The sequence below is a fragment of the Erpetoichthys calabaricus genome, chromosome 3 (assembly GCF_900747795.2).
Source record: "Erpetoichthys calabaricus chromosome 3, fErpCal1.3, whole genome shotgun sequence".
Lineage (NCBI taxonomy): Eukaryota > Metazoa > Chordata > Cladistia > Polypteriformes > Polypteridae > Erpetoichthys > Erpetoichthys calabaricus.
The window spans coordinates 269,264,462-269,276,470 of NC_041396.2; the positions used below are offsets into that span (position 1 = coordinate 269,264,462).

General features: G+C 38.7%; 1 protein-coding gene across 1 annotated transcript in view; it reads right to left on the reverse strand.

Moving 5' to 3' along the window:
• LOC114648921 (voltage-gated potassium channel subunit beta-1-like) overlaps window positions 1-12,009 on the reverse strand; it is a 212,969-nt gene that overhangs the window by 15,314 nt on the left and 185,646 nt on the right. The window contains exons 10-11 of the mRNA XM_028798266.2: window positions 9,817-9,937; window positions 9,533-9,627 (exon numbers count right to left, since the gene is read on the reverse strand). Of these exons, the coding sequence (XP_028654099.1) occupies window positions 9,533-9,627; window positions 9,817-9,937 (216 nt within the window). The remainder of the gene's footprint in view (window positions 1-9,532; window positions 9,628-9,816; window positions 9,938-12,009) is intronic.

Sequence of the window (12,009 nt, forward strand, 5' to 3'; positions counted from 1 at the left end):
AGACAAAAGTTGAACTTTTTGGAAGGCAAATGTCCCGTCACATCCTGCGTAAAAGGAACACAGCATTTCAGAAAAAGAACATCATACCAACAGTAAAATATGGTGGTGGTAGTGTGATGGTCTGGGGTTGTTTTGCTGCTTCAGGACCTGGAAGGCTTGCTGTGATAGATGGAACCATGAATTCTACTGTCTATCAAAAAATCCTGAAGGAGAATGTCCGGCCATCTGTTCGTCAACTCAAGCTGAAGCGATCTTGGGTGCTGCAACAGGACAATGACCCAAAACACACCAGCAAATCCACCTCTGAATGGCTGAAGAAAAACAAAATGAAGACTTTGGAGTGGCCTAGTCAAAGTCCTGACCTGAATCCAATTGAGATGCTATGGCATGACCTTAAAAAGGCGGTTCATGCTAGAAAACCTTCAAATAAAGCTGAATTACAACAATTTTGCAAAGATGAGTGGGCCAAAATTCCTCCAGAGCGCTGTAAAAGACTCATTGCAAGTTATCGCAAACGCATAATTGCAGTTATTGCTGCTAAGGGTGGCCCAACCAGTTATTAGGTTCAGGGGGCAATTACTTTTTCACACAGGGCCATGTAGGTTTGGATTTTTTTTTCTCCCTAAATAATAAAAACCACCATTTACAAACTGCATTTTGTGTTTACTTGTGTTATATTTGACTAATGGTTAAATGTGTTTGATGATCAGAAACATTTTGTGTGACAAACATGCAAAAGAATAAGAAATCAGGAAGGGGGAAAATAGTTTTTCACACCACTGTATGAATTAAAATAAGGGAACACTAATTAACATAGAATAAAAGTAAGGTCTGATGGCCAGGGAGGACAGAAAAAACAATAAAAAACTCCAGACTTCTGGAGAAAAAACAAAATCTGCAGGGGTTCTGAGGCCACAAGACCACCCAGCCCCCTCTAGGCATTCTACCTAACATAAATGACCTCAGTCAGTCCTCATGGTATTCAGGGTTCACATGGAAGAACTTGATGATGACGGTCATGTGGACCTGAAGTTACAAGTCACTTTATAATAAATTATTAAACAGCCTTAACCCTTGAAGTTACAAGTCACTTTATTATTATTATTAAGCAGCCTTAACCCTTGTAACCCTTGAAGTACAAAGTGACAACCATACTCATATTGTTTGCTAGGGGTATATGAACCAAAGCTGAGCAAATGATAGTATTTCAAAATAACTAATTTATATGAGAAGGATAAAATTGGTCTTTTACACCAAAGGCAATAAATTGGAGTCTGATTAATGGTCCATGCTCCTGGGAGGCTGAATGACTACTGCCATGTTGCACTCACTCCCATAATGCTTTGTGAGACTGGCTCTGGTCCACCTCAAATCTGTCCAGTTCTGACACTAGATCCCTACCTGTTTGCCTAACATCCCAATAGGTCAACGGAGGATGCCATATCCTCAGCTCTTCACTCTGCCCTGACACACCTGGATAACAATAACTCCTACGTTAGAATTATTTGTTCATTTTAGTTTAGCATTTAACACCATCATCCTCTCCAATCTGGTAAATAAACTCAGCAACTTCGGCATCAGCACCTCTCTTTGTAATTGGATACTGAACTTTCTAACCAACAGACCCCAGGTTGTCAGGTTAAACAACCACACATCCTCTGCCCTGATCCTGAATATTGGCATTCCACAGGACTGTGTACAGTACTCAGCCCACTCCTCTACTACCTCTTCAGACTAGACTGCATCCCTTGATATGGCTATCAACTCCATCATATATTTTGCAGAGGACACCACAGTAATAGGACTGATAAGTGACAATGATGAGTCAGCCTACAGAGAGGAGGTTCAGCACCTAGCAACATGGTGGGCTGACAATAACCTCACCCTCAACACCAAGAAGATCAAAGAGCTCAGTGTGGATTACCAGAAACAAAAGGCAGCAGACACGTTCCCATCTATATAAATGGAGATGTGGAGGAATGTGTTTCCATCTTCAAACTCCTGGGCGTCTACATCTCTGAGGACATTTCTTGAAATATAAACACTTCTATTCTGGTTAAAAAAGTGCAACAGCAACCCTCACATGAGATTTCCTGATTGCCTGATTGTAGTTCAGTTTTCTTGTGTGAGTATTCTGTGAGGAAATGTCATGATGGCATCACCACTACTGGTATGGGGAGATGCTCTAGTCTTTATTGACAGCTAAAAGTGATGTGTGAATTATTAAATTTGTTATCATTTTAATATCTTTTTATTGTTATTAATGTATCTGTATTCATTTTTGTTTGTTGAATTATTCATTATTCAGAAGCATAAAATGAATGTCAAGTCAAAACAGTTAGTTTGGAGTCTGCATTAACTGAGCACTAGACAACAATAGAGATATGAACAAATACAAAGAATAAAGAAGAGCTTCTGGTCATAATGATAACCTTGAGTAACAGAGGATATGTGTCCTCTTGTGGGTTTGGAGCATTTGCCTGTTGTCCCTTCATCTGTGGTGGGCACACACATCCTGGATAAACATTCATCTGCCATGTCTGGATGTGTGTGCCTTCACTTATACTAATAATCCACACTTCTGTTTAAGGCTTTGGCACTAAGCTTACCCAAGAACTTTGCTTTCATGTGACAACAGATTTTTCCTTCTACAGGAAGAATTTCTTGGCATACATTTGTGGTCATAAAACAGAAAAGTTGAATTTAAAAAACTGATTAAAAATGGAACAAAAACATAAAAAACACATTTTTTACTTTGAGTGTCAGGAATATAGAATAGCAGAAGACAACTAATATATTTCTTTAAATAATGGCCAGATTGCCAGAGTATGATGCTGTGTTGTCAGATCAGTATTTTATTTTCTCCAAATGTTATTTTTATTATTTCAATGTTATTTAGATTGCCATACTTTACTGGTCCACTCCTTTTTAGATTCATTGCAGTCTTCATGCAGCCAAAACCGTTCGGTGGAGGATGAGGTCATTATACACGTCAACAGGAACCACACTTGTTTACTGTTTATTTACTTCACTTCAGCTTTTAACTGCATGAAGCTTGATACCCTTTGCAATAAATTACAGAAGTTACAGGTTGACCCCTACCTCACCCTATGGATTATGGACTTTCTTCTTAGCAGGGAGCAGTTTGGTAGGGTTAATAATTATATTTCTACAGTCCATTACACATTGACAGGAGCTCCACAAGGAATAGGCCATCATCCCCATAATCTTCTCTATCTCAACTAATAGCTTGAGAAGATTTAACAACAGTTGTTTGTCTGTCAAGTCTGCAGATGATACATCATTGATTGACACCTCCAACAATGAGGACACATTTTGAGGAAGGGGCCAAGAGGATACAGATGTTGTGTCAGAAGCAGGACCACCAACAAAATGTGAACTGCTCATTGATTTTTGGAGGAATGCTGAACCAGTAAACCACTGGAGCACAATGGAGAACAAACTGAGAGAGTTAGTAGTTCTAAGTACCTTGGAAACCATCTATATTACTAAACGAAGGTTGTATATATGCACGGATGCCAGAGGCCAGACGCACCGAAGCGCACACGCACTGTGCCTCAGCGCCCCAGAGTCAAACCCAGTGGCTTCCCAGACTCAGTAGGTGGTGCCCAAACAACACAACACAACCTGTAAACTAAACTTCAGGTCACAATACAACCGCCGCCCGAACGCGAAGGCGCACACCACCGCATATACAACCTTCGTTTAGTAATGTTTACGAAGGTTGTATATATGCACGGATGCCAGACGCAACCCGCGCCGAAGCGCACGCGCACTCACACAGCGCCTCAGTGCCCCAGAGTCAAACCCAGTGGCTTTCCAGAGTCAGTAGGTGGCGCCCAAACAACACAACACAACCTGCAAACTAAACTTGAGGTAAAGTGTGCACGCCAACAAGTTGCCATGGTGACATATTTAAACATAGATATAGAATAGCTAGACGCCTCATGACCAGCAGAATCGTATGTCAATGTCGCCACCATATTGTGAGTGGCACTGCTGTGGAGTGAAGTAATGAATAATGTGCTGCTTGGGATTGTACAAACCGCGCTGTATGCTCACAATTGTTTTGGTTATATTTGGCCATTAGGAAATCCTGTTTTATAATCTTTACTTTAGCTAAGCCAGGCTAAGATAGCAAAGCTATGCATTTATGTGCTCAAGTGAGGCTCCAAACAACGTTTTGGGTAAACGTATTTAGTCACTACCTATGTAGATTGTTGTTAGTTGTTAACATTTCTCAAACTTGATGTTTTTTCTCAAGGAGCACATTGAGGAAACACAGTTTGAAATTGACAACCATCATTTTATGCTCGTCTTTAGTTGTGTCTGTCTTCCACAAACTAAGGCTGCACCATATTGCCAGACTGAATACTCTCAAATTACAGGATCTGAGTGAGGGAGAGGAGTGTAAGTCTGGAGGAGATCAGTGAGGTTGTGGAGAGCTTTGAATGTTAAGACCAGTATTTTGTATTGTATTCAGTAGTTAACAGGGAGCCAGTGAAGTTGAGAGAGAATATGTGTAATATGTATATGTTCAGTGGATTTAGAACAGCAGGTTATTATCCTGGCAGCAGAATTTTGAAGAAGCTGTAAGCGATGGATAAGTTTTTGTGGGATGCCAGATAGAATAGCATTACAGTAATCTATACGTGAGGTGACTCGGGCATTAACCAATACTTCAGTACTGTGTTGCATAAGAACAGGATGAAGTCTAGAAATGTTTCGAAGATAGAAGAAGACAGTCCCCGAAATGTTACTTATATGGGAGGAATTATTTAATAATAATAATTATAATTATTATTATTTAATAATTGCCATTATTAGTGTATAAATGGATATAAATAATTGCATTTAAACGATTCGCCAAAATCTGTTGTATGTAAACGATACTGTTTTAAACGTTATTGTTTTTTCATCAGAAAACCTGGTTTCCACGTCTACCTGTATTAGTTTAAATGGCACTTTTGCCACTCGCAATAAGGCTGACGCACAGACGTATCGTGTCGACTGGGCAACACAGAGAATGCGGCGTCTATCTATATATGTCTACGTATATGTCACACAGTGATGTGTTCTTGTAAGTTGCTGACAGGATGAAGCCAAATTTCTACTTTTGGATAATAAGCTAATTCTAAGATTGAATGTGAAAATTTCATGGTTCTTGGTTTCTTATGACACCACTTGATACAGGATAGTTGTGAAGTTCCTTTTTGTGCCAATCTGTCACGATTCTAGTAGAGGAACCACAAGAAAAACAAGATGAGTTTTGTGTTTTGCTTTAGAAGAGAAAAGCTGCTTTCTGCTTGTAATACTTCTACTAATGAAAGCACCACAGGGATAAAGAGAGATTTATTTAATAGTGTTGTCTGTTAGATAAAGGAATAGGAGCGAGTGCAGTTGAGTTACTGTGGTGGAGATGGCAACAAAAAAATAAGAACCTAGAGCCCTGCCCTTGTGAGGCATAGACTACAAGGTTAAAGAAAATGAGGGCTGGGTGTTACAAATACATAAAGAAATAAGCAAAAAATTACATACATATCCTAACAATTTTATTATTTAAGCTCATATATCACTTACTTATTTATTTATTATAAAGATAATGCAGCATAAGACCAAATTACAAAGATTTTGAATGCACGTGGCTTAGTGAGACAAAGGGGTCAGTTAGAGACAAACCAAAAACTTGTCGTGGTCACACTTCATTTATTTATGTCTAAAATTTTCCTTTATACAATACAGCGTTGGGGGGGTTGGCGGCTGGGGGGGGTAACCTTGGAAAATGGGTTAAAGATAAAGAAGACTGCAGGAAAGGAAATGCAGAAGCCTGGGGAAAAAATAGAATCAGAACAGATAAACTATAAAAGGAACCAAGAAACAGAGGCAGAGCGTGAGGAAGATGTGGCTAGAAGTAATAATCAATGGGGTTTGGGTTGACAAATTGGCCACAAGGAGGCCAATAAGGAGAAATTGGCTAAATAAATCAGGTCAACAATGAAGCCATACAAAGTGGAAACCATCCATGAAAGGATACAAAAGGTTGCCATGTCAAGGACACTACCTTCAGGATATGCAGGTCTTTAAGCCTGTTTTAGTGTGTCTTGAATAGTTTTTCATTCTTTAACTGAAATTAATTTTTATTTATTTTCATATTTAGTTCTAGTGTCACTGGTTTCTAAGACTACCCTCCTATTGTGAGGCTTCCAGCAAGTATGGAACAATTGGTGCCTTTAATTATGAACAAGAGATTATGATCATCTTAACATTTCATACTTTGTTCATGACCAAGTTTTAACTTATTCTAGTTGGGAAAAGTTTGCCCGATCGTTTTGATCTCTGTCCCCGTGAACATTTCTGATTTCTGGTTAACAATTCAAAAATGGTGACACTTGGTTTGCAGTCAGCAAATATTAGTTGTTTCTGGCTACACATATTCAATGGTCACTACTTCTAAGTATACTAACTTGCTAGAGACAGTAAAAAGGAAATGTAAATGACCTGCAGAATCGAAAGTCAAAGAACAACCTAAAGGTCAACACTGGAAGACAAGAAAAAATTTAGTCAAAGACAGAATGCAAAAAAAAAAATAAATGTATTAAAAAATATGGGGATTCAAACTTTCAGGAAGGACTAAGGAACGGTCTTTTGATGGAGAGAAAACACAGTTTATCCATCAAGCCTGGATATCCTAGAAACATCCAGAATGATCTTTGCATCAGCATAAAGTTTAAATGAGTGCACCACAGGGAATTCTGGGAAAGAGCTCCATGGAGACAATAGAAACACGACCCAACACAGCGGCACCCAAATGGGAAACAAAACAGCTGCTGAACTTCTTCAGAATAGATTCTAGACAAAATTAAACTCCAGATTCAAATTCTTTGAGTCTCAAAACCTTATAATCCATGTGTATATCGATAGGAGATGAACAGGAATTTATTAAAAATATGTAAAAGATGCAAAAAAAAAGCTCAAAAATTAAACAAGAAACAATCATACTGACTGTAGCAGACTTCCTTTTTGTTCAAGTGCAGGAAGACACCATGTGGTTCACCAGAGGAAGCTTGAGAGTAATTGGTACTCTTTGAGATATCTGAGGAAATTCTTTTAGTACACTACAGGGCAAATGACAGAGAAAATGCCAGGAATGCCCAAACCTCTACTCAGATTGACCATCAAACTATAAACCAACAACAGAGACCATTTCTGACCACAAAGCCCATCGAAAGCTGGTAAGAGGCCACAAGTCTTTTTGGCTCACCACAGCCAGTAAATGATTTCTAGCTTGGGTCTTATTTCTTATTTAGAGGAAAGGTCAGGAAGATGTGACAGGAAACAAGCACTCTTCCATCCAATTTGCTAGATGACAGCTCAGAGCTTTTTACTGGAAGGAGTAAAGTCATAATGCCCCTTTAAGAAAACAGATAACGGAAAGGATGACCAAGAAATAGAGGCCTTTGAGCACTATGAAGAACTCAAGGGGTCAGTGCATAGTGGCAACTATGAGGAGCTCTTTCATGGTGTCATTTTACCCCACAACACCAGAAATAATTACACAGTCTATCCAGGAAGTGACATCAGGAGAAACCATACTGAGGGCAGAGCAAAAAAAAATTTAAAACAACCTGGATGTCCTCCACAGCTGGCCAAACACTAGGAAAATGCAGTGTAATGAAGACAAGTGCAAAATAAAAATTAATTAGAAATAAAAGCTGGACTCCAGGAAAGCAGACATTTATATTAACTAAGGGTTTTATGTTGCTACATGCAAGGAATGGTTTAGGTTTAGGTCTATTTGTCATATATAGGTTAACACAGGGTCAACATACAATGAAATGTGTATGACGAGAAAAACAAGTCACTCAGCCTAGATCCAATAAAGCTTAAAAAAAGATTACAAGTTAAAAATAGACAAGTCATATAAAATAAAATGTGTATGTTTTAAAAGAAGTTATAGAGCATGTACAGAAAGAATTAAAAAGAGAAGTAAAATGCCCACACTAAAACCTTCTTAACCTTGAGTAGAGAGGATCAGGTTGGGACCACCACATCCAGGTCTTAAAAATGTAAAGATACCCATAAGATTGATTTAGTAGGATTATTTTATTTAAATGGTGAATCTTGTACTGGAGACACCTAGTGGAGACTAAGGGGAAGATCATTTAAGAAATAATCCATTAAGTATTTTTACACAAAATTTGTGGAGGAAACTGAACAAAAAACTAGAAAGTCACACACATGAAATAGAAATTTTGATAACTTAAAAAAACAACAATCAGTTGGAGGCATTCAGGCATTATGACATGGGGTGACTGCCCACGGTATAACTCTGCATACTTGGATAAATGTGATTTTCAGAAAAATGATGGTTTTAAAAACTAATAGAGTGCCACACTAAGAGGTCTGGAGGTGAATGAGAGGGAAATAAGTACCAGAGAAATATGTTAGGATTGTCTAGGAGATGTATGAGGGAGTGAGGACTCGGGTTAAAAGCAGGGTTGGGGGAACAGAGAACATCCTTGTTAGAGTAGGTCTGCACCTGGGATCTTCTATAAGACCTTACCTCTTTGATCTGGTTATGGATGTGTTGACTCGTGGGACTAAAGACTTTTTTTGCTGAAGACATTGTGTTGTGTAACACAAGAAAGAAGGAAGGAAGTGGAGAGGAAGTTGGAAGACTGAGGAAGGGCTTTGGAAGATAGAGGACTGAAGATTGATGGAAGCATTATTTGATCAAAACATTAAGGCAAAGGTTAAAAGTGAGGTTTTTAAGACCATGGTGAGATCACCAAGAATGTATTGAACTAAGATATGGGCAATAAACGGAAAGCAGTAGAAGAAGCTGGATGTGACAGGAAAATGAGAATGTTGAGATGATGTGTGGAGTTACATTAAAGAACAAAATAAGAAATGAGACAATCAGAGGTAAAACAAAAGTGTAAAAGATACCAAAGAAAATACAATAGTAGTAGTAGTAGAGTGAGGTGCTGGTTTATCTATTTATGGACACAATGAGAAGTAAAGCAAAATTAAGACAAGGTGTAATAGAGAACAGCCTACGAAGCTTGCATATTGTGATCTGTTCAGTCGGCCAATTAAAGGTAACATTTTGCTTCACTTCTCATTGCATAAGAAAGTACAGGAAAGTAGGTTGACTTGGTAATGATATGTGATGAGACAAGGAATATTTGGGCAAAAGAGTGATGGAAATTGAAGTACAACAGAAGAAAAAGGAGAGGTAAAGTAAAAGAAGATTTAAAGGAAAAGGGTTTGAGCGGGCAAGAGGTGCAGGACTGAACTGTATGGAGAAAATTGTTCCGGCATTTTGACCCCCTTATTGTAGCAGTGGGACTAGGTTGAGAGGAAGAAGATGGTGAGAGAAACTTGCAAGAATAAAGACAAATCAAAAAAAATGTAAGACGGAGGTGGCCTGAGGGAGAGATAAACTACAAAAGCAGCATAAAGTACATTTCCTGCAGGCAGTCTGACAAGAAAAACTGGGCCTTCTCACCTTCATGGCAGCTCTAGAGGTGTCTGGAATGCCATCATTGTATTTCCCGGTGATCAATCCACAGGCAAGGGGTGACCATGTCATAGCTCCCACCCCTGGCAAATAACATAATGACAACAGGAGTCACTGGGTTATACAGTTACCTTACTGACACACGCCAAATGAGCAGCTCAGCTGACACATTGAAATTGGTTATTAAAAGTACCAAAGGCACTAGATAAAAAAGATAATTGATCTTTGACCCTAATATACTGAAGAAAGGTTGTAGCAGGAAAGGGACTCACCAATCTTATGATAGAGCTCTGGAAGCTGGACTTCCACTTTGTCCCTCTGGAAGAAATGGTATTCAGCCTGCTCACATACTGGGGGGATCAGGTTGAACTGGCGGGCAACAGAGTACGCCTCCTACAGGCAGATAAAGACAAAACACTATTAATTGATGTTTCGTAACTTTAAAAAAGTTAACAGGGACAAAATTATGGTGGCATGCTGGAGTGTCTATAGAAGTGGACTATACAACAGAAGATCGGAGACTCAGAGTTCACTGTTGGCTCGGTGAGCACCTCATTGCAATGGCGCTTAACACCTACTGATGCACACATTAAGAAAAAAATTGTAATATGGTTGGTGTTTATGCATACATTTTTTCCTATACTGTATGTGTATAATTGAATTCTGAAGTTAGTTTCATGATTTATTTAGAAAATAAAAAACTGATCCTTGCTACTGTTCTATTTTTTGTTTAACGCTATGCCATTTTGAAGTTTTCACATGATGGTATTCATCACGGCAATGACGTCATGGAATCTGATGAATAAACAGGGGGACCTAAACACTTATTTGTATCCCTCGGTGGAGACTTCAGTCTTTTGAACTTCATAGTGACAGTTTTGTTTTCAAGTAGGCCCTTGTGGTAGGGTTTTGGTTGAATTTTTGTCACCACCTGTTTTTGACTTTGAACTATGATATTTGTCTTACACTTTTGATTCATGTTTACTTCATTTGATTTGCCTTCCCGGCTTAGACCCTCTTCTCTGCCTGCCCTCATTTCTTGCCTTAAAAGTCATTTCCTGACTCTTCTTTCCAACAATGATCCTCAGAGTATTCTTCCTTTCAAAGAGGAAGAAGGAGGAGAAGGAAGTGTCATGTACTGTGACTTGAGACTGATGGCATCACCAGATAAGCCTGGAGGAGGAGGAGAAGGTGCTATATACTGTGTAAGGGCCCTAAGGAATGGATTGGCATCCCAACTGGAATGAAGGATGATTCCTGGCCCGGATAGTAAGCCATAACAGAAGGACACAATATATGGAGGTATAAACTGGCTGGGATGGTGCTTGAATATTATCCCAGTCAGGATGGAAGATTAACTAGAATTAGAATTAAAATTAGAAGACTTTGTACCAGGTATGATGTAATACATCTCTCTGAATGACAGACAACCTGTCTACAGACCCACATTGTTTTGAAAAAACTCATTACAAACTTCAAAAGACTTTCTTGGACAGTTATCTGATCCAGAGATTTTGACAATACATTGTTCTTTTCTCTCTTGTTAAATTAACCCTAGCCTGAATGAATCTATTAATTTTTTACATTTAAAATTTCTCATTTAAAGATTTACCAATGTTGTTTCTTGTCCTAGAGTGTGTATATAAACATAGGGAACTTATCTCTTGTATTACATCTTGCCTGAAGAAGGGGCCTGAGTTGCCTCGAAAGCTTGCATATTGTAATCTTTTTAGTTAGCCAATAAAAGGTGTCATTTTGCTTGGCTTTTCTCTACATTCATAATGGCTAACACGGTACAACACCCTAGTACTACCAGGTATGATGAAATTACAGAACAGCTACTGCTTCAAATGCAACAAAAAAAAAATGAATCAATTTATACAGTAACTAAAAAATACTAAACACTCGTATAAAACTGATAAATAAAAAGGATATAAAAACATTAATTAATAGGTAACAATGTATTACTAAACAAGAAATATTACTAATCATGCAAGTATTGCACAATGAATTACCAATAATGCGAATATTACATAAAGAATCCTAATGACATAAAATGGATCAATATTGCACTGGACTGTGATTATTACACAAAGGATTATTGCACATACAAATAAGAGGTGGGCGTAAAGGGGGGGGGGTGAGAAGGAGTGAGAAAAGAGAGTTAGATAGAGACAGAGACACACACTGAGATGGTCAGTGCATGTTGAGATTCAATGTAGTTATGACTCTGGGAAAGAAACGGTCCTTGAGTCTGTTTGTCCTTGATTTGCTGGACTTGTAGCACCTACCACAGGGCAACAGGTCAACCAGGATGTGAGGGGTCCTTCAAAATGTATTTGCCAGCCAGAAGTATATAAGACTTGTAGGGAAGGCAGAGAGCAGCCGACAATCTTCCGAGCTGCATTGGTGACATGCTGAAGCCCTCTCCTGTCTGCTGCAGTGCAGCTTCTGTACCACATTGC